Source organism: Pelobates fuscus, chromosome 2 (assembly GCF_036172605.1).
Source record: "Pelobates fuscus isolate aPelFus1 chromosome 2, aPelFus1.pri, whole genome shotgun sequence".
Taxonomy (NCBI): Eukaryota; Metazoa; Chordata; class Amphibia; order Anura; family Pelobatidae; genus Pelobates; species Pelobates fuscus.
In genome coordinates this window covers 204180405-204203796 of record NC_086318.1, presented here as the reverse complement: position 1 = coordinate 204203796, position 23392 = coordinate 204180405, and the positions used below count along the sequence as shown (strand labels likewise).

Sequence of the window (23392 nt, the reverse complement as noted above, 5' to 3'; positions counted from 1 at the left end):
CTCTTCCGCATGCAGCATTGAGGTCTATAGAGGATTTCCTGCGACTGTGGGAGTCTCCATAGATAGAGCCAATTCCCTGCAGCCATCACTGGTGAGGCTGGGGAACTGACACTTCTTCATGGTGGTAGAGTCAAGCATAGGAAAAATACTGAGACACAGTAGTCCCTACTTTGTCTCAGTACATCTGTTGACATGATTGGAATTGAGGGGAGAAAGGGGGGTAACAGTGCTGCTTTAACCATGTTCATACCAGGTTACAGCTGTTGGGGGTTTAACATTTTAAAATGTTAAAAGGTCCCTGATGCTTGCTCACCTTAAGGCAGGGCTTGACAAATTTGTTTTAAATCATGGAGCCAACTAAAAATGATAGGAGCCAGTTTTTTTTAATTAAACTATCAAAGCATTATTTTCAACAACAAAAAATATAAAAAGGGACACTATAGTCACCAGAACACTATAGTAAACAGCTTAATGTAGTGGATCTGGTGTCTAAAGCCTGTGCGTGCAGAGAAAAGCAGTTTCTATATTGCTGTCTAGTAGCAGTCCATCAAACGGTGCTCCCTATATTAGATCTGTACAGCACTGGCATTCAGCATCTCCACAAGGAGATGCTGATCAGAGCAGCACCTTAGCTTCCCAATGTTTTCCTATGGGAAAGCATTGGATTTGCTTAGAACATCAAAATTGATTAACTTAGCCATGGAGATGTGGCCAGCCACAGCAAGACCGGCATGGCGTGGGAAAAAGGGGGAGCATAAACAATGGTCACCTAAACAGACATACTCAGAGGCAGACACACACATTTTCTCATATACTCAGAAACTATTATAATTATTTTATTTTTATATCACCTCCAACCAGCCTCCCTAACTTTAAAAGAGCTGGGGTGGATCCTTTCCCTGGGGTCCAGTGGGGCTTATATGATCCTGTAATCTTCTTTCTCTTTTCCCTCTGAAGCCTTGCAGGGATACCAGGATATGATGTCACACTGGCCCAGACATCACCTAACAGCACAAGATTACAGTTCTCTTGCGGCCGCCTCAATGAGTGCAGAACGGGCTGATAAACATCCAAGCACCAGGACTGCCTTTGATTTGTCCCTGCCTTACGGAGTTAAACTGTTCTTGAACCCCAAAGTCTGTGTTCCAGCGCCAAATCTCCCTACCACTCTGTCCTTCTGTTTTCTTAAAATTGGTAAACTGGAAGGCTCTTGTAGAATGGGGCAGCGGCGCCGTTGACTGGCTAAGAACAGTCAGCTGACACTCAACAAATCAGTGACTCCCCATTTATAAAACTGGCTTGAAAAAGATACATTTCTCTAAAAAAACAGCTTTATGGATGGGGAGTAACTTATTGGCTGAGAGCACTAGCTGACCGCTGTGAGCCAATGGAGCGTGTCCCTGCCTGATTCTGAAAGAGCTTTCCAGATTTCCACATTTGAGAAAATGGAAGAACATAGAGGCAGGAAGATACAGCGCTGGAACACAGACTTTGGGGTTAAACCCTTAAGGAGCACCATGGACCTCCTGGCACTATAACAACTTTATTTTGGTGATGTTGTTATGGTGCCAAACTGGTAGTTTAAAAAGGCTTTAAGAAAGTGTAGGCAAAATAAAGGCCAAACTAGCAGAGCTGGGAAAAAATCCAGCATGATTGAATTGGACATTTTATCCTTAATTTTGCAAGTTGACTCTTAACTCAGAACTCGCAGTTTAGTGAATAGATTCCTTAATGATATTATGTTAAATTATGTGCATAAAACCCTTGTCTTGTGTAAGTGGAAAGAAGCACAAACTGCAGAATAAAAGGTTTACTGGAAATATGCATCATGTGAATGAATGTTTGGTAGGTTGAATAAATGAATAACTGAGTAATCATTAACTAGACCAAAGTGGAGACGTCTAACCATTTCCAATGGATTAACATATAAATTCTCCATATCACCATGCATAAAACAGGACTCCCTTCATCAGCTGTCTGGCATGTTAAGAAGGAACATTTGTACATTCAAAGTGTGTTCCATAACAACAATGAACAAGAACGTTGTACTTGGTCCAATAACAGCTTTTGCTACATTCAATAATGTTAATAAAAAAATAAAAAATAAAGAATTGCAGAATTGTTAAGCGAATAGGAAATTAAAAGGTGAAATTAGCTATAAAGTATAAATGGATGAAATTATGTAAAAATAATGAAAAGTAAATATGTGTGTGTGTGAATTCCATCAATGTATGAACGTTTTAGGAAGCATGGCTCAGAGATGCTAAAAATCTATAAAATGGTAACCGCTATACAAGACACACCGCTGACTCCCTTGGTTGGCACAATAATGATGGAAAATTAACTGGCTGCTTTTTCTTCAAACAAGTTCCATAAGATGATGATTGTTCTGACATTATAAATTGTACTTGTAGGTTAAATAAATAGTAGCTTAATTATCTTATGTGAATATGTGAAGTCCAGTTGTACATTTGTCTACTCAACAAACTATGTATTGAAGGAACCTGTGGTTTTGAAGAGACTGGTGATGACAGTTTCGGTGTATATTAGAAAGTAGCCAGAGCCAATAATAGGATATATTCTGTAACAGCACTCAGCTCGAAGAGCGTAGGAATTAAAGGTACAGTGCCTGGCACATTACATTTTATAATTTTCCTGCAATTGGAAAATCACATCTAACCTAAACACAAGGCTTTTGAACTTCTCTTAACATGCAATCGCAAACAAGGCCCATTCTTTCACTGCCATAAATATTGGACAACAAACCAGAAAGCAAAGCAGATGAAAATCCTTACATATTACAGACAAGAAGATTATTCACAGGGTATATGCAATGATTTCTAAGTTTTATGAAAATGATGCATTAAATAGTTATGAATCGGATACATGCCAAGTGAGTTAAAGATTCAAAAAGTGTAAAGGGCAATCCCAGTAGTGTGACATATTATAAGTGATAAGAAGGATTTCCTAGTAACATTTGTGACACCATGTATAATTAGCTTTATAATGTTTTATGTGTAACCCCCCCTCACCTCCCCTGCCCCCCCCCCAAAGACAATGGTAATGCTTGCGAGGTACAGGTAAATAAATCTCACCTATCCCTGCTCCCCACCTCCCGCCCCCGTGGCCACCAGACAACCAGAAGCGATGTCACTGTTGCGTGTCTTTCCAATTATGTAAAGTCCTCAGACGGTGCCAGTGCCGCTTTAAGCGTACTAGCTTCATAGATACACACAGACAAACAGGCATAACAGATATACACACACAAATAAAAAGAAGAAAATACACATTTTTTAGCCACCCTCCTGTTTCCTACCTTTTGGGCTCAGGCGGGTGGCTTCCCTGGGGTCCAGTGGGACTGGGCAGGAGCAAATAACAATAGGTTAGTGGAGGCTGGCTGTGGCTGATGGGAGCAGCTGCCGCTGTTCCAGACTACCCCTCCTCCTGTCTCCTCAGCCCCGTGCAGATATCTGTGCCCCAGGAGGAAGTGAAGGGAACTGTAATTACTTCCTTCCCAGCGCGCATTGGAAAGGGCGGTCAGTCGGCTCTATGTAAAGGGGCGAGCTGAAGGCCGGCTCTAAGGGATGCTGGCCAGGCCGACTCTGTGGAATGGGAGCGGGCGGACCAGCTTTGCGCAATGTGGGTGGGCGGCAAGCTGGCAGTCTTTAAATGCTGCCCTTCAAGCTTGCAATTCCCCTGTGGGAGGAGGGAGGGAACAGGCCGACCAATTTCAGGAGCCAGGACAAAATTCCTAGTCGCCATGGCGACCTGGGATGTCGTCGAGCCCTGTATTAAATATCAACAAATATAAACTGAAAGGATCAATCTAAGCACCCAAACCTCTGTGCTTTCTTGCACTTATTTCTAATGTAATTGTTTGCCATATTTTATTTATTGCATTATCTGTTGAATACATTCAAAATACTGGGCCAAATGTATGCACTTTTTTTTTTTTTTTTTGACATTCTTTATTTAGTTTTATGTTTAGGTAACAGTACAAACATTTTTTGACATAACAATGGTTTGCTAAAGACCCCATCTAGTATACCCTTCCCCCATATCATTCCCTCCGTTGAGTTACTGGCCTATTGTTGGGGCTCCGCAGGTGATTGAGTCCGTGTGGGTTGGTGGAGTCGGCCCCTGGAGGTCAACTAAGGATGTCACTATTCCCAATGCCCACCCCACGGCCCCCACACCCGCCCCGTGGTCTTGGGCGGGGGGGTGGCAGACCGGGGGGTGCATTTCGATGTGCGGTTGGGTTGTGGTTCCTCGGTTCGAGGTGTGGGTCGTGCCCGTTCCCCTAGGGGGAGGGTGGTAGGTGGGATTGCCCTGTGGAGCGTCACTTTCCCTAGGGTCACGGCCTCGTCGGCCTGATGTACGGGCAGTGTCTCCCACCATCTGTGTCTTGGGGATGGGTGTCGTAGCGTCCCAGAGCCGTCCTGGGTGGAGAGAGCCACCTTTGGGCTGCCTGCGTCGCTTATGTCTTGGCCGGGGGTAAGGGGTCCCTGTACGGGTCACCCCCCTGAGTGATCCTATCAGTACTATGGTGGGGCCCACTGGTCTCGTCCGATGTCCGTCTAGTTTTAGAGCCCGGCTATGTCCTATCGCTTGTCTAGTTGTGTGCAGCGAGTGTGTCTCTCCCCGCTCTGTCTCCCACCCGCTTATGTCCGCCTGTGGAGTCTGGTGTCGCTATGCTACTCGCGCGGGCCTATCGGTCCCTCTCGTGGCTGCGCTCAGGCCTCGGGAGGCTAGTCTTGTGTGGGTGGGGGCCCTTAACGTACATTCCGAGTCCTATTGGTTGGGGGGGGGGGGGGTGTCAGTCGAGTCCTGTTGGTCGGGGGGGGGTCAGTCGAGTCCCCTTGGGCGCTGGCGCGAGGCAAGGGTAGGGAGTGGAGGGGATGTATGCACTTTTTGTGCCTGTTCCAAGAATCATACAAACCTCAATTAGGATGAACTTTCCCTTTCTGCTCCAGCTGTGCATGTTACGTTTACAGGCTCATTCAGTTGACTACTGTATTATACAGATAGTTACGTAATACAATGTTAAACAAAAATCTGCACACCAGTCAAGCCATAAGACTAGCTTTTCCCACAGAAATCACAAATCTGCAGTGCTGTTCCTACCACAAAGGATTCTGGGCGGGCATATGCAAATTAGTTTAACAAAGAATCACATTTTATAAAGAGATATACAAGAAGAATTTCTTTATTCTATCATCAGACCGTAAAATATACCAGGTCCACCTCTCTAATGGACAAGAAATTATTACAAAATAATTCCCACGCTGTGTAAAATGACACAGAGCACTGTGATTGGATGGATTTCAAGCCATCCAATCACAGTGCTCTGTGTCATTTTACACAGCGTGGAAAAATTCCAAAGACTTTCCCACGCTGTGTAAAATGAGACAGAGCACTGTGATTGGATGGCTTGAAATCCATCCAATCACAGTGCTCTGTGTCATTTTACACAGCGTGGGGAAATTCCAAAGAACTTTGTATCACACAGCCTGGTTACAATGCTGCTACCCATCCCATGTGTTCCCTATTAAGGGTTAATAAGTATAGGGGTGTATATAAAAAATACCCCTTTCTGTCTCATTAGAGATATCTTTGCCAGAAGCTCAAGGAAGCAGGCTGAAGGGTCAGTGTTAGGACCCGCTTAGGGGGGTCTGCCTTGACGTTGGCAGGCGGGCATTCCCTCCAATGGCCATTGGAGCAACTAAATGACCTCCATTTGTCTAAATATACATAGGGATTAAGGAGAAAGCGCAGGTAACGTTTTTCTTTGCTGTGTAAAATGACACAGAGCACTGTGATTGGATGGCTTTCAAGCCATCCAATCACAGTGCTCTGTGTCATTTTACACAGTGTGGGAAAATTCCAAAGAACTTTCCCACGCTGTGTAAAATGACAAAGAGCACTCTGATTGGCTTAAACCCACCAATCAGAGTGTTCTTAGCCTAATTGCAGGGCGGGGCAAGGCTTTATAAGCCTTCCCCCGCCCTGTGTAGCTCAGTCTGCGCGGAGCCCTTCATGGGTGAAGATGGATTTTTTTTTGCGCTGGGGTTTTTTCTTTTTCGTCAGGTTTTTTTTTTTTGCGCTCGGGTTTTTTATTTTATTTAAGTTCTACGGGTATGATGGCTTTTTATTTGGCCTTTTTGGGGGGCTGAAAAATTAAGAATTTAGAAAAAAGAAGATGTCAAATGGCAAGTTTAATTTTTTTTTACAGGTTAGTTATTTTATTCCCACCTCACTATTTTTAGGGTGAGGGGGGTAGGTAGGGGATAGTTTGATTAGGGTGGGGGGGGGGGTGACTAGGTGCATGGGACCCCTAGTCACCTTGATTCGGGGGGGGGTCATTTATGGCCCCACCCTCTGTTCAGGGATGGGGGCCGGGGGGGGGGGGCAGTAGGTCCCCCCCTTATTGTTTTTTTAGAGCCCCCACCCACCGCTCAGGAGTGGGGGCCGGGGGGGAGGACGGTAGGTCCCCCCCACCATTCTTATCTAGGGCACCCACCGCTCAGGGGTGGGGGCCAGGGGGAGGACAGTAGGTTCCCCCCCCCATATTTATTTAGTGTCCCCACCCACCGCTCAGGGGTGGGGGCCAGGGGGAGGACAGTAGGTCCCCCCCCTCATTATGGCCCCTACCCTCCGCACAGGGGTGGGGGCCGGGGGGGAGAGGACAGTAGGTCCCCCCTTATTATCTTTATGGTCCCCACCCGCCGCCCGGGGGTGGGGAGGACAGTAGGTTCCCCCCCATTATCATTATGGCCCCCACCCGCCGCCCAGGGGTGGGGGCCTGGGGGGGAGGACAGTAGGTCCCCCCCCTCATTATCTTCATGGCCCCCACCCGCCGCTCAGGGGTGGGGGCCTGGGGGGGAGGACAGTAGGTCCCCCCTCATTATCTTCATGGCCCCCATCCGCCGCTCAGGGGTGGGGGGCGGTGGGAAGGACAATAGGTCCGCCCCCCCCCTTATTGTAATTTATGTAATTTTATTTTACAGTGAGCAGCCACAGGCTGCTCACTGTTTAGTAGACATGACCCTACTCGCGGTATAGCGAGTGGGGGCATTCGGGAGATTTTAATCTCCCTTGTGCTATTATGGGGGTCATATTGACCCCCATAGAGTGAGAGGGGGACCTGGGGGGCTTAGGAAGTGGCAGGGAGCACTTCTCCCTGCCGCTTCTATTTTTACATATTACAAGGAGGGAGCTGCGTGCCGGTAGCTCCCTCCTTGTAATAAACTGAACGAACAGACGAACACTGATATTCGGTGTTCGTTTGTTTGTCTGATTATTCTATTCCTTCATTCGTCTGTCTGATGAATGAATGAATAGATGAAATTCCCGTTCGCATGTCCAGGTGTTTAACTGGGCATGTGCGGGAATCTCAGTGCTATCTAGTGTGGGCAGATGACGTGTCCCACAGGGACTTCACCTACCCACACAAAGATGGCGGTGCCCTGAATATAGATCGGGGCAGAAAATAAAGATTAAAAAATAGGTAATATGGGGGCTTAGGGGCATTTGGGGGTGACTAGGGGGTCAATTGGATGTAGTGGAGGCGGGAGGGGGGTTTAAAAAAAAAAACGGATTCGGCATGACAGTGCCGCTTTAACAAGAGTGCAGAATGCAAACACATGATACTTTACAATCATTATCATATTCCTTATTGTACGCCAGGGCAGTGTTATTTATGTGACTGCTATTCAAATGAGGCTAAGTAGAAGTTCCAATTGTCTACTTCAATTCATGGAAAGGGTTGAATCTAGAAATGGATTTTAATACAAAAATGGATCTGGAACAATTACACCTACCATGTTTGGCATATTGAAATTACCAAGCTACTAACCAAGATGAAAGCCAGTAACAATTCCCAAAAATGTTGAAAACCTGATTATGGTCATCGCTACAGTAACAAATAACTGTGTATAAACTAACTGCTCCGTTTCACAGTACTGTAGTATGTGTATAGAAAAGTATGGATGTAGTATAGATACGATTACTGGAAGAATTTATTAGAATTGACTTGTGTTCCATAAGTTTCACCATAGTTGGTGAAAACTATGTTTAATCATGTTATGTCTATTTTGTTAATTTCTACATTGGCCTTGAGTGTCATGGGCCATCACTTTCAGGCTCTGGAACTATATCAAAGGACATTTCTAAAATAAATATCTCTACAAAGAGAAGAATGATCATGTGTGGCGGAGGAGAAATACGGACTAAGAACATCATATGCCAATCCAAAAACATCAGATTAGGGGAAAAACCCAGAATCAGCTTTCAGTACGCTAGTATATGAAATATATGAAGTTTCACTAACTCTATGCCTTTAACTGTGTGTTTTGCCTCAAACTTCTTTAAAATGTTTTACAGATCGGAATCCAAGCCTTTTAAGTCATGGAGGCTCTGGAACAACATAATGCAAAGAGCCCAGACATTCCTTTTCAATTCTGCCATGTTCAATTAATTCAGAACATCACAAGATTTACCACCACGTCTTGGCTATAGAATTGGTTATGTTCATTAGAACTGTAGAACTCCACAAACATATTATCTTTAGCAATCAACTGTGCACAATTCTATTCTGAAACCCATCCAAGGACCACTTATACACATACTCTGCATGGTTTTGGCAACAACAAAGACATATCACAAAATAAATATATATATATATATATATATATATATATATATATATACATACACACACACACACACACACACATATACACTGTACTTATTGCTATATAAACAATGCTAGAATGCATATCCATACATACATTTGAAGAGATTATTCAAGCCACATCCCTATTACTAATAGTTAGATTTTTCAAAAACAACTGAGTAAGCTTCACGTCCCAATATTTTTAATATTGTTCTTAAAGCAACTTCTAAATGTAACAAACGTGTGTAAGCAGCGGAGGCAGTTGATGGCAAAATCTGGTGGGGCCCTAAACCCTGCCTGACCCGATGCAAAGTCAATGAGTGAAGTCACAAATTCTGTCATAGTAAACAAAGAATGTCTGTGGGGCATATACCAAGAATATTAGGCATTAATGTTAATCATTAACATGAAATTAGTCTCACTAAAGTCTCTCCAGCCATGAATAAAGATGGAGGAAACTGCAGAATACTATTTTATATAACACACATTTATCAGTAGTCCTTATCATGTCAATAGATTGTTTTTATTTATCTATTTATGGCTATAAAAATTGGGAGGCTGCTGCCCCTCCTACATCAATGAAGCAGTCTTTTTGCACCTTTTTATGGTCTGAAAAGACAAATTAAATGTAGCAGTACACACCGTGGTAATTTAACTCTATCCTTAAACTGAGCACAACCATCTTGGCACCCTGACAATTAATGCCTCCAAACATAGTAAATGGAAGAGAAGAAACAAAAATAAAAGGATATATTCATCATGTTCAGAAAAGGTTGTGCAAAGATATAAAAGTGGTGCTCATTGCACCGGTCCCCATGGAGATTGTCCCACTTTTAAGAATACAACACTTCATAAATCTCCTTCAAAGTTTTTGTTTCCACTGTAAATTGATACATTTTTAATATACATTTAAAAGAAAATGTAGCATTGCATGAAAACATTCTCAACCTTTCTGCTGCTTTTGACCACTCTCTTCTCCTTAAAACCCTTCACAATCTTGGCCTGTGAGACACTGACATTCCTAGTTTTTATCATATTGTTCTGAATGCTCCTTTAGTGTCTCCTTTTCTGGTGCCACCTCCTCCCCACTCCTCGTCTTAGTTGATGTACCTAAAGGCTCTATTTTGTGCTCCTCATTTTATTTATTTTGGATTTCAATGACATATATATATATATGTCATTGAAATCCAAAATATATATAGGTTCAAGGGACCTTGAAAACGTTGGGACAACCTTGAAATAACAGAATAAACTTCACGTTTGGAAGAAGACCTGTGAGTGCACCTCTTTATTCGTTATATATATATACTGACAATACTCAGGTTTATCTCTCTTCCCCTGACCTCTCTCCTGCCATCCTGGAACACATCACAAGCGTGCTCTCTTCATCTCTAATCTAACTAGGTTTCTTCCAGTTTTTATAAAACTAAATATTTGTAAAATTGAATATCTCGTCTATCCTCACCTCAAATAGTACATTTCCATCTCTCTTCATGTATGTCATTGGGACACCTATTAACACAACACCTCATGCTCACTGCCTTGGTGTAACTTTGGACTCCGGTCTTAACTTTTCTCCTCACATCCAGTTGGTCTCCAAATCCTGTAACTTTCACTTTTAAAATATTGCCCGCCTTTGCCTCAATTCTTTGACAATTATTACATTTGCCTATTATTTACATGGGCACGTGTCGTCATCCTATTGTACTCATGCTCATCCGCGCAAGTACAGCATTTAGGTCAAGCACTGAGATCAAATTTCCTGCAGCCGTCACTGGTGACAGTTGGGGAAAATACACTGCTTGATGGTGGTTGCTCTGCCCAGTGTCAGGCATAGGAGGACTTGCAAAGGCTGCAGACAAGTAGCAGTTTTTGCAAGCTGCTTTTAAAAACACCCTCCAATAAAAAAAAATGTAATTGAGAATAATTTTACTAAACAGTGATTTTTAATTTATCTATGTATGTATTTATTATTCATTTTGGAAGTGGAGTATCTGTTTAAAGCAACACTGTAGTCACCAAAACAAATTTAGCTTAGTGAAGCTGCTTTTGTGTATATGTCATGCCTCTGAAGTTTCACTGCTACTTCACAGTTAACAGTTAAATCACTTTTGTTTTTGCAGCCCTAGCCACACCTCCCCTGGCTGAGACTGAGGCAGCCTTTATGAAAACAAAATTATTTAATTTTCAATCAGTTGTAACTTGCCTTAAAAGTTTTTATCTCCTGCTCTGTAGATAGAACTGTAATTAAGCTATTAACAAAGCACGAGAAAAGAAATGCTAAATTAAACGAAATTTACAATAAAGGAAGTGTAAACATTAAATGACTCTTTACAGGAAGTTTCTGGAAAGGATGTGTAAGTCACATGCTGGGAGGAGGGACTACGGCTGCATAAACAAAGTGATTTAACTCCTAAATTGCAAAGAATTGAGCAGTGAGACTGCAGGGGCACGACCAATACACCACAACTGCATTATTAAGTTAAAGTTGTTTTAGTTACTATAGTGTCCCTTTAATGTTGTATGTGATTTTCAGTGTTTCATTTAATGTTGTACTTGCCATGGAATTGGCATTTACCCTTCAAGAACTCAAATATTGTTTTATGCCAACATAAGTAGCTAAATAATGTAGAACATACATTTGAATCTCTACTCCAACAGGTGAAAAATATCCCTACCAGTCATATCAGTGAAAATAACTGAGCCACTGATTAATTAATCTGTGCTAAAGCATAGAATTCAGAAATGTCTAAGGGATGATGAATCTTGAATTCTAATATGAATAATTGAAGCAAAGGATCATGCACAGTGCCAGAATTCTGTTTTCCTATGCAGGCTCATTTGGGTAAAAAGGCCATGAGTGGGTTTCAGATGCACCTTGGTAGTCAACTGACAAAGTAGCCATCACAAGCATAACATAATTGTCAAAGGTGCAAGATGTTCTAATAGGAGCATCATTTTAGGGTATGTACAAGTGACACAGAAATGTTTATATCTTCTATGATATACGCTTCCACCTGATCACACTGCTTTGCATTAATTTCGGATTTTCTTTTCCTCCCCCGCCCAAATTGTATTATAATGTAAAAAAAGAAAAATACACCATAATAGCAGTGTGCTTCCTCATTGTGTGACAAACAAAAAGGTGACTGTTTAATTTTAAAATAACAACAACTTACCAGTTAGATTAACCTGTAGATTAGTCATGTCTCGGGCTTTGTGAAGATGCTCCTTCGCCTTTTTATAGTCATAATAATAGAGACATGTGTATCCACACTCAAGATATAGTTGCACGTACAAGCCTCTGGAAGCTTCTCCCATAAATAAGTTCTCAATTTTTGGAACTATGAAAAAAAAATATGAAAGCAAGTTATCCAGTAAATAATAATTTAATAAATAAATGAGAAACATATGGTCCATTATTCCTAGTCAAAACAAAACACATTTAAACAGTGTCTGATCATATTTTCTAAGCTTTAGCCCATGTGTATTAAATATTTAAATATGCATACTGTAAGAAGAAGGGAACAAAGGTTAGTTATTTTAAAAAACAAAAAAAGAAAAGAATAAAAATAAATAAATATGTAATTCCTTAGTTAGTTAGTTTTTCATTGAAAATACATTTTCAGAATGGCAAAAAAAATTAATCTCTCAGAGCAGTAGTTTTTAAGCAGGTGCCTCAAGCCCACCAACAATGTGTGACAAACCAGGGCTGTATTTCCCATGATGGAGAGTAGGCACCTGCCGACATGTGCATGCCTGATGGGAGCCTTACTCTGCCTTTACTAAAACCCCCATCCCTACCTCTTGTCCAGTGTCTGCTGTTTGCTGCCTGGAACAGAGACTCCAGGATATACATGCTGCTTCAGAGACAGGGTAGTGTTAACATTGCTCCCTAGGGACACCTCTAGTGGCAATCACTACAATGGCCAGTAGAGGTGCCACCTGAGTCAGTGCTGCACAATGACGTTCAGCAGAGACTCTCAACACTCCCCACAGAGATGCATTGATTCAATGCATCTCTAGTAGGAGACGTTGATTGGCACAGTACAGCGCAGCATTTTGCTACGCATGCACAACGGCCTACAACTGTTTCCTATAGGAAAGCATTAGATTGGCTAAGATCATCAAATATGATCGCCAAGGAGGTAGAGCAGGGGCTAGCCATCCACCAGAGACCGGCATGGTGCTGGAAATAAGGAGAGTAAAACACCTTTTTAACAGAGGGGAAAAGGGGGCCAGCCCCCTAAATAGCGATGTTACAACTATAGTGTCTGGAATCCACATTTGTATTCCTGATACTATTGTGTTCCTTTAAATGCCTATTTATTAAAGTGAGAATTCAAAGTGAATTTCAAATTTAATGCCAGAGTAGCGGAATTGAAGGCATTACTAACTTCACTTTGAATTCTCCCAGTCAGACTAAACGCAGCTGTAAACAGTGGGCTAATCTACTGATTGTGAAGTTCTTCTCTTTCCAGCTGAGATATCCTTCTTCTGTTCCCACTGACTTACACATTACTCATGAGTTAACCTGCCCACAGCAAAAGTCAATAAATCAATACAACTCATAGGGAGGCCTTAGTACCAAGAGATCCTTCAGGGTTATACCAGCAAAATCTAAAATACAACAATTCTTACATCTTAGCAGGGCACTCAAGTCATTTTAGTCTGCTGTGATTTGTCCCTGGTAAAACAACTGATAAGAGTAAAGTGATGAGCCACTTGGCATCTGAAGTATCAAATGAGAAAAACATATTATATTACACCTCTAATATTTTCATTTTATATATAAACTCGTGAATGCTCCTAACTGGAAACGATAAATATTTTTTTATTTCTTGTATTCGGAAAATATTTTTCCAAACATTTTTCACCCTTTAGTTTAGCCACTGGTGCATTGCAAAGATAATTACGAGCACATTGTTGTACATTATGTACAATTTGAACATATTCTGGATTCTGAAAAGGTGCAGACTCAAGTCCTCTATGTTCTGAGTGAACAACATCAGTTTAGAAAGATTTTGGTTTAACACACACAGGTCCTGAGGCCCACAAATAAGTATAAAGGAAGAGGTTTAGGAAAAAAAACTAATTGCATAGGTGTATGGCTTCAGAAATATTAGAGAGAGAGAGAGCTGTCGTTATTTCATTTTATGGATGTGTCTCTGAAAAATGAAGTGGAAATAAAATTAATACCAGCCTTGCAGACATATACCGTACTATGGCGCTAGGCATTTAAATTGATACAGCTGTGATGATATCATTGTTAGTGTCAAGACATATGGGCTGCAAGCCAAAGAAAATAATTGTATTTATTTTTTAATACACAAACTTATTCTGGAATACTTAAGAAAAAGCAGATGAGTGGCCATTAGACACTGACTTCATGTATATTGAAGTACATAATCTAGAATATATGAGTACACATTAACACCATAATGATGGGTGTACTAAATCATATAGCTATTTTATATGAAAAAAATTAAATAAAGAAAAAATACACTGAATACTCTAGGTTAAGTGTGCAAATATTCTTATATATGTCATGTGGATTACGCACGGAAATGCAAATGTATAGCTGATGATAGAGCTCTCGTAGTTTTCTATTAAAGGGACACTATAGTCACCAAAACAACTTTAGCTTAATGAAGCAGTTTTGGTGTACAGATCATGTCCCTGCAGTCTCACTGCTCAATTCTCTGCCATTTAGGAGTTAAATCCCTCTATTTATGAACCCTAGTCACACCTTCCTGCATGTGACTTGCACAGCCTTCCGAAACACTTCCTGTAAAAAGTCATCTAAAGTTTATCCTTCCTTTATTGCAAGTTCTGTTTAATTTAGCTTTTCTTATCCCCTGCTATGTTAATAGCTTGCTAGACCCTGCAAGAGCCTCCTGTATGTGATTAATTTCCAGAGAAAGAGATACAATTGTTTAAGGTAAATTACATATGAATGAAAGTGAAAGCAGTTTTTTTCCATGAAGGCTGTGTCAATCAGAGTCAGAGGAGGTGTGACAAGGGCTGCATAAACAAAAACAAAGTGATTTAACTCCTAAATGGCAGTGAATTGAGCAATGAAACCCGAGAAGCATGATCTACTATACACTAAAACAGCTTCATTAAGCTAAAGTTGTTTAGGTGACTATAGTGTTCCTTTAAGCACTGTCTATGGAAATTGTCAAAACGCTCATATACAGTCTCCAAAGGCTTAGGTCGTCGCATACTGTTTTTGTATTTAATGCACACTGCTTGGTACATAAAAAGCAAACAGTCATGATGCTCACAGCATGTGGACATGCCTTCCCATGCATTCTAGATTAACGGAAATGTTTTTTTGTTTTGTTTTTGAACATAAAAAGGCATGTCTACTTTCTATAAAGTTGTAAAAAAACATGTCACAGTGGTGTCCAGAAAATTCACAGATCTAGTGGAATATTATTTTTTTTGTTTGATTGATGGACGGAATGAGTTAAAAGAGTCATGGAACTGTATCGTTTTTTCTTCACTTTCAGTCCAAATTATAAAGATATCATCGATATAGCGATAATATCAGTATGGTTTGGTGTGCTGTATTTCTAGGAATCGCTGTTCAAGATCTGCCATAAACAGATTAGCATATTGGGGTGCCATCTTAGTGCACATGGTTTGTAGGTAAACCTCATAGTTAAAACTGAAATAGTTATGTGTGAGGATAAAAAGTGCCAGTTCTGTGATAATTTGGGGGCTGTATTTTTGGTTGTCGGCATAAGAGAGGAAATAGAAGCAAGCACTGATGCCATCTGTATCTGTATGTTGTTCTATCAAGCTGTAACATATAAAAATACACATATTAAACAAAGTCTCAATCGATTCCCTTTCCACCATGTCAATATCATTAGACAAGGGACAAAAAAAAATAAAAAAAATAGTATTACATATAAGTCAATATCTATAGCGGTGACCTACAACTAACCCGTATCCTGTCCTAATGTGTTTTACATCCCACCTCCTATAGAATGTAAGCTCGATTGAGCAGGGTCCTCTTCAACCTATTATTCCCGTAAGTTTTTGTAATTAGAAACATAGAAACATAGAATGTGACGGCAGATAAGAACCATTCGGCCCATCTAGTCTGCCCAGTTTTGTAAATACTTTCATTAGTCCCTGGCCTTATCTTATAGTTAGGATAGCCTTATGCCTATCCCACGCATGCTTAAACTCCTTTACTGTGTTAACCTCTACCACTTCAGCTGGAAGGCTATTCCATGCATCCACTACCCTCTCAGTAAAGTAATACTTCCTGATATTATTTTTAAACCTTTGTCCCTCTAATTTAAGACTATGTCCTCTTGTTGTGGTAGTTTTTCTTCTTTTAAATATAGTCTCCTCCTTTACTGTGTTGATTCCCTTTATGTATTTAAATGTTTCTATCATATCCCCCCTGTCTCGTCTTTCCTCCATGCTATACATGTTAAGATCTTTTAACCTTTCCTGGTAAGTTTTATCCTGCAATCCATGAACCAGTTTAGTAGCCCTTCTTTGAACTCTCTCTAAGGTATCAATATCCTTCTGAAGATAGGGTCTCCAGTACTGTGTACAGTACTCCAAGTGAGGTCTCACCAGTGTTCTGTACAATGGCATGAGCACTTCCCTCTTTCTACTGCTAATACCTCTCCCTATACAACCAAGCATTCTGCTAGCATTTCCTGCTGCTCTATTACATTGTCTGCCTACCTTTAAGTCCTCAGAAATAATCACCCCTAAATCCCTTTCCTCAGATGTTGAGGTTAGGACTCTATCAAATATTCTGTACTCTGCCCTTGGGTTTTTACGTCCAAGATGCATTATCTTGCACTTCTCCACATTAAATGTCAGTTGCCACAACTCTGACCATTTTTCTAGTCTACCTAAATCATTTTCCATTTGGCTTATCCCTCCTGGAACATCAACCCTGTTACATATCTTAGTATCATCCGCAAAAAGACACACCTTACCATCAAGACCTTCTGCAATATCACTAATAAAAATATTAAAGAGAATGGGTCCAAGTACAGATCCCTGAGGTACCCCACTGGTGACAAGCCCAAGCTTCGAATATACTCCATTGACTACAACCCTCTGTTGCCTGTCACTCAGCCACTGCCTTACCCATTCAACAATATTGGAATCCAAACTCAAAGATTGTAGTTTGTTGATAAGCCTTCTATGTGCAACAGTGTCAAAAGCCTTACTGAAATCGAGGTAAGCAATGTCTACTGCACCACCATGATCTATAATTTTAGTTACCCAATCAAAAAAATCAATAAGATTAGTTTGGCATGATCTCCCTGAAGTAAACCCATGTTGTCTCTGATCTTGAAATCCATGTGTTTTTAGATGTTCAACAATCCTATCCTTTAACATGGTTTCCATCACTTTCCCCACTACTGAAGTTAGGCTTACTGGCCTATAGTTGCCCGACTCCTCCCTATTACCTTTCTTGTGAATGGGCACAACATTCGCTAACTTCCAATCTTCTGGGACTACTCCTGTTATCAATGATTGGTTAAATAAATCTGTTAATGGTTTTGCTAGTACACCACTAAGCTCTTTTAATAGCTTTGGGTGTATTCCATCAGGTCCCATTGACTTATTTGTCTTTACTTTTGACAGTTGAAATAGAACCTCTTCCTCTGTAAACTCACGTGTAATAAATGACTCATTTATCCTTTTTCTTAACTGAGGTCCCTTTCCTTCATTTTCATCTGTAAATACCGAACAAAAATATTCATTGAGGCAGTCAGCTAGACCTTTATCCTCATCTACATACCTTCCTTCTTTTGTATTTAATCTAACTAATCCTTGTTTTACTTTTCTTTTCTCATTTATGTATCTAAAAAAGGTTTTGTCCCCCTTTTTTACTGACTGTGTGTCAGGATCGGGACAGGGATCCAACACGCAGAGTACAAAGAGTGGAAAGGTACGTATACCGGGCCTTAGAATGGCCGGACTAACGTACCGAGAGTAATAGAGAATAGTCAGAGACAAGCCGAGGTCGAGGGAACGGGAAGACAGATAAGCGAGAGACAAGCCGGGTCAAGGGAGAACAGAGAAGCAGGGAAGTACAACAAGCCGAGTCAAAACCAAATAGAGCAAACTAGAATACCAGAGCACTGAGTGACTAGACAAGCTAGAACCACGACAGGGCAATGAGCTGAAGAGAGAAGTAAGCTTAAATACCCTGGCTCCGGATGGTAAGCACGCCTCTGACAAGTGCCGATTGGATATCGGACACTTGAGTGACAGGTCGCTCGTGATAGCGTCATGACGTCACGTATTGAGCGTCCTGCTAGAAAAGGATGTGGATTCCTCGCGGCCGGTGTTTAAGTGGCTGGATGAACCGCGAGGAACGGAGGAAACAGCTCGCCTGGACGGATAAACCACCAAGTCTCTACCTCCCTTAGAGGTAGAGGCCTCAGGTACCCTGACAGTACCCCCCCTCTCAGATACGCCCACCGGGCGGAAGGAACCGGGGCGAGATGGGAAGCGGAGGTGAAATGCTCTGCGAAGGCGAGAAGCATGAACGTCCTCCTGAGGTACCCAACTCCTCTCCTCAGGACCATATCCCCTCCAGTTGACCAGATATTGCAATTTTCCCCTTGAAATTCTGGAATCAACGATGGAGCTTACCTCGTACTCCTCCCGACCCTCCACCTGAACAGGACGAGGCGAGGAGACCTTAGAGGAGAATTTGTTGCAAATAAGAGGTTTCAACAAGGAGACATGAAAAGAGTTAGGAATGCGTAAGGCAGGTGGCAGAGCAAGGCGATACGCAACCGGATTGATACGAGTGAGAACCCTGTAAGGGCCTATGTAGCGAGGAGCAAATTTCATAGATGGAACTTTTAGTCGAATATTCTTAGTACTTAACCATACCCTATCCCCAGGAACAAAAACAGGAGCCGCTCTTCTATGCTTGTCAGCGTGTTTCTTGAACAACGAGGAACTATGTAACAGAATTTGCCGAGTCTGATCCCATAATTTCTTCAGGTTGGCGACATGATCATCAACCGACGGTATCCCCTGAGAAGAGGAAAACGAAGGAAAAATCGAAGGATGAAAGCCATAGTTCATGAAGAAAGGGCTAGAGCGAGTTGAATCGCAAACAAGGTTATTGTGTGCGAACTCCGCCCAAGGAATCAGACCGACCCAATCGTCCTGGTGTTCGGAAACAAAGCAACGCAGATACTGTTCGATCTTTTGATTGGTACGTTCAGCAGCTCCGTTAGACTGAGGGTGATAGGCCGAGGAGAAGTTCAATTTGATGCCCATTTGAGAACAAAAGGATCTCCAGAAACGTGAGACAAATTGAGAGCCTCTATCAGAAACAATCTCCGAAGGAATCCCATGTAGGCGAAAAACCTCTCTTGCAAAAATCTCCGCCAATTCAGGAGAAGTCGGAAGTTTAGGTAATGGCACGAAATGAGCCATCTTAGTAAATCTATCCACCACCGTGAGAATAACAGTCTGTCTCTTGGAAGCAGGCAAATCAACGATAAAGTCTATGGACAAACAGGACCAAGGTTTCTCAGGAATGTCCAAGGGGTGTAACAGGCCACATGGAGATGCATGAGGTAGTTTAGTCTTGGCACAAGTTTCACAAGCTGCGACGAACTCCTCAATATCTTTTCGAAGTGAAGGCCACCAGAAATCCTTGGATATCAAAGAGTATGTCTTGCGAATACCAGGATGACCAGCTATTTTACTTTCGTGAAAACATTGTAAGAGCTCCAGTTGAAGTTCAGGAGGAACAAAGTTTCTTCCCTCAGGAGTGTTTCCGGGAGCTAGATGTTGTGACTTCAAGATCTGGTCAAGTAGCGGAGAATGAATTTTGAGACTGGTATTAGCAATAATATTGCATTTGGGTACAATGGAGGACATAAGTGGTTCAACTGAAGCAGAGGGCTCATATTGGCGAGATAGCGCATCGGCTTTAGAATTCTTTGACCCAGGTCTGTAAGTCAGAACGTAGTTGAAATGGGTAAGAAACAACGACCAACGAGCCTGCCTGGAGGACAACCGCTTAGCCTCTCCGATATAAGACAAATTTTTGTGGTCAGTTAGAATGGTAACAGGATGTAATGTACCTTCCAATAAATGTCTCCACTCTTTCAAAGCCTTGATAACCGCTAGTAATTCTCTGTCACCAATGTCATATCTGCTTTCAGTACCGGTCAATTTTTTAGAGAAAAATCCACATGGATGTAATGGTTTATCAACCCCCAACCTTTGAGATAGGACAGCACCTAAACCAGTCTCTGATGCGTCTACCTCAAGTAGAAAAGGCAGAGAAGTGTCGGGGTGAACTAAAATTGGAGCGGAAGCGAAAAGCTCCTTGAGAGTTTTGAACGCAAGGAGAGCTTCAGTAGTCCAATTCTTAGTATCAGCCCCCTGTTTGGTCATATTAGTGATAGGTGCGATAATGGAAGAATAGCCCTTAATAAAGCGCCTATAATAATTAGAAAAACCAATAAATCTCTGTACGGCTTTAAGACCTTTGGGTAAAGGCCACTCTAGAATGGATTGGAGCTTATCCGGATCCATCTTAAATCCCTCCCCAGAGATCACATAGCCGAGAAAGGTTACCTGGGTTTGATCAAAGCTACATTTCTCAAACTTGCAGTACAAGCCATGCTGGAGAAGCTTGTGCAAAACCCTCCTGACTTGCTTGTGATGAGTCTCAATCTCACTAGAATGAATGAGTATATCATCTAGGTATACAATGACGCAATCTTGCTGAAATTCCCTAAGAACCTCATTTATCAGATCCTGGAATACAGCTGGCGCATTGCATAACCCAAAAGGCATAACAGTATATTCATAGTGACCATATCGAGTATTGAATGCCGTCATCCACTCATGTCCCTGCTGGATTCTCACCAAGTTATATGCCCCTCTGAGGTCTAACTTGGTGAAAATTGTAGAGCCCTTCAAACGATCGAAGAGTTCGGTGATCAAGGGAATCGGGTAGGCATTTTTAATGGTTATCTTATTCAAGCCTCGATAATCAATACAAGGTCTCAAAGAACCATCTTTCTTTTTAACAAAAAAAAATCCAGCCCCGGCAGGGGAGGAGGACCTCCTGATGAATCCCTTGTCTAAATTCTCGTGAATATACTCCTCTAGAACTGAGTTCTCTTTTGTAGATAATGGGTATACATGACCTCTGGGAGGCATGGTACCAGGGAGTAGGTTAATTTTGCAATCAAAGGACCTGTGTGGGGGTAAGGTATCGGCTTTCTTTTTGTCAAATACTGCCTTTAAATCTAGATACTGAGGCGGAATTTGTGTCTCTGTAGGATTGTCAGAGGTAGTCGATGTGTTAGTTAATCCGAGAGGTAAGACCTTCCGCAAGCATTTTTCTTGACAATTCTTTCCCCACGAAACTATCTCCCCTGACTCCCAATTAATAATAGGGTTGTGTTTCCTCAACCAGGAGTACCCCAGGACTATGGGAATAGACGGAGAAGAAATGAGCATTAAGGATATATCCTCTTTATGTAGGATGCCAACAGTTAAGTTAATCGGTATGGTCTCATGGAAAATAACAGGCTCAAGTAACGGTCTACCATCGATGGCCTCAACAGCCAGTGGTGTCTCTTTTAACTGGGATGGGATAGCATGCTTGGCAACAAAACCCTGATCTATAAAGCTCTCAGCAGCTCCAGAATCGATTAGTGCCATAGTCTTTACTACTCCCTTCTCCCACCTCAAAGAAACGGGTAACAGAAGCCTGAACTCTTTGTAGTTGTGAATAGAGGACAAAGTAGAAACACCCAAGGCCTGTCCTCTAGAGAAACTTAGGTGCGAGCGTTTCCCGAACGATTAGGACAATTTAGGTGTAAATGTCCTCTGACTCCACAATACATACATAAACCCTCCCTTCTTCTGTACTGTCTCTCTCTCTCTGTGAGATGAGTACTGCCTATCTGCATAGGTTCAGAAATACGTAAGTCCTCGAACTCAGAATTTTGAAAGGTAGGCGCTAGTTTAAAGGAGGGTCTACGGGTCCTATCTCGAGTGTTCTGCCTCTCTCTTATGCGTTCATCAATACGAGATATAAAAGAAATTAAATCCTCCAAATTCTCAGGGAGTTCTCTAGTAGCGACCTCGTCAAGAATTACATCTGATAACCCATTCAGAAACACATCTATATAAGCCTGTTCGTTCCACTTAACTTCTGCCGCCAAGGACCTGAACTCTAGTGCATAGTCCACAAGTGTTCGATTGTCCTGTCTAAGGCGCAACAGTAATCTAGCTGCATTGACCTTTCTACCAGGAGGGTCAAAAGTTCTTCTAAACGCAGCTACAAAGGCATTATAATTATAGACTAGTGGATTATCATTCTCCCATAAAGGATTGGCCCATCTCAGAGCTTTCTCAATGAGTAAAGTAATAACAAATCCAACCTTCGCTCTATCTGTAGGATAAGAGCGGGGTTGTAATTCGAAATGGATGCTAATCTGGTTCAGAAAACCACGGCACTTCTCTGGTGACCCGCCATAACGTACTGGTGGGGTAATACGGGAAGAAGCACCTACAGTGGCTACCTCTAGACCTGAGACTGCAGGAGAAATAGAAGGAGTACGTGTCTCCTCAGGTGGGTTACTAGCACGAGACAAAAGTGCCTGTAGTGCTAGAGCCATCTGATCCATCCTATGCTCCATGGCGTCAAACCTGAGATCAGAAGAACCAGGCTGACTGTTTGTACCTGCAGGATCCATTGGCCCTGTCGTAATGTCAGGATCGGGACAGGGATCCAACACGCAGAGTACAAAGAGTGGAAAGGTACGTATACCGGGCCTTAGAATGGCCGGACTAACGTACCGAGAGTAATAGAGAATAGTCAGAGACAAGCCGAGGTCGAGGGAACGGGAAGACAGATAAGCGAGAGACAAGCCGGGTCAAGGGAGAACAGAGAAGCAGGGAAGTACAACAAGCCGAGTCAAAACCAAATAGAGCAAACTAGAATACCAGAGCACTGAGTGACTAGACAAGCTAGAACCACGACAGGGCAATGAGCTGAAGAGAGAAGTAAGCTTAAATACCCTGGCTCCGGATGGTAAGCACGCCTCTGACAAGTGCCGATTGGATATCGGACACTTGAGTGACAGGTCGCTCGTGATAGCGTCATGACGTCACGTATTGAGCGTCCTGCTAGAAAAGGATGTGGATTCCTCGCGGCCGGTGTTTAAGTGGCTGGATGAACCGCGAGGAACGGAGGAAACAGCTCGCCTGGACGGATAAACCACCAAGTCTCTACCTCCCTTAGAGGTAGAGGCCTCAGGTACCCTGACACTGTGCTATTTTCTCTTCTGTGTGTGATTTGGAAGCTCTTATAACTTGCTTAGCCTCTTTCTGCCTAATCGTATAGGTCATTCTGTCTTCCTCACTCTGGGTTTTTTTTATAATTACTAAATGCTAACTTTTTGTTTTTTACTATTTTGGCTACATCTGTGGAGTACCACAGTGGTTTCTTGAATTTTTTGCTTTTACTGACAAGCCTAATGCAATTTTCTGTTGCCTTCAGTAGTGCAACTTTTAAATAATCCCATTTCTTTTGGACTCCATTTAAATTGCTCCAGTCTGATAATGACTCCTTTACACATATTCTAATTTTGGAAAAGTCTGTTTTTCTAAAGTCTAAAACTTTTGTTTTTGTGTGGTGTGACTCAGTCACTGTTCTTATATTAAACC

The 23392-nt window shown here is 42.0% G+C and overlaps 1 protein-coding gene and 1 non-coding gene across 4 annotated transcripts in view; one reads left to right on the top strand and one right to left on the bottom strand.

Annotated features, from left to right (window-relative positions):
- Positions 1 to 23392, bottom strand: part of TTC27 (tetratricopeptide repeat domain 27) — a 559369-nt gene that overhangs the window by 376899 nt on the left and 159078 nt on the right. For all 3 annotated transcript variants that reach the window (XM_063443110.1, XM_063443111.1, XM_063443112.1), the window contains one exon: positions 11854 to 12018. In XM_063443110.1, coding sequence (XP_063299180.1) covers positions 11854 to 12018 — 165 coding nt within the window. The remainder of the gene's footprint in view (positions 1 to 11853; positions 12019 to 23392) is intronic.
- LOC134593905 (small Cajal body-specific RNA 11) lies at positions 6556 to 6690 on the top strand. Its single transcript, XR_010090315.1, has one exon. It is a non-coding gene; the product is annotated as a small Cajal body-specific RNA 11 (non-coding RNA).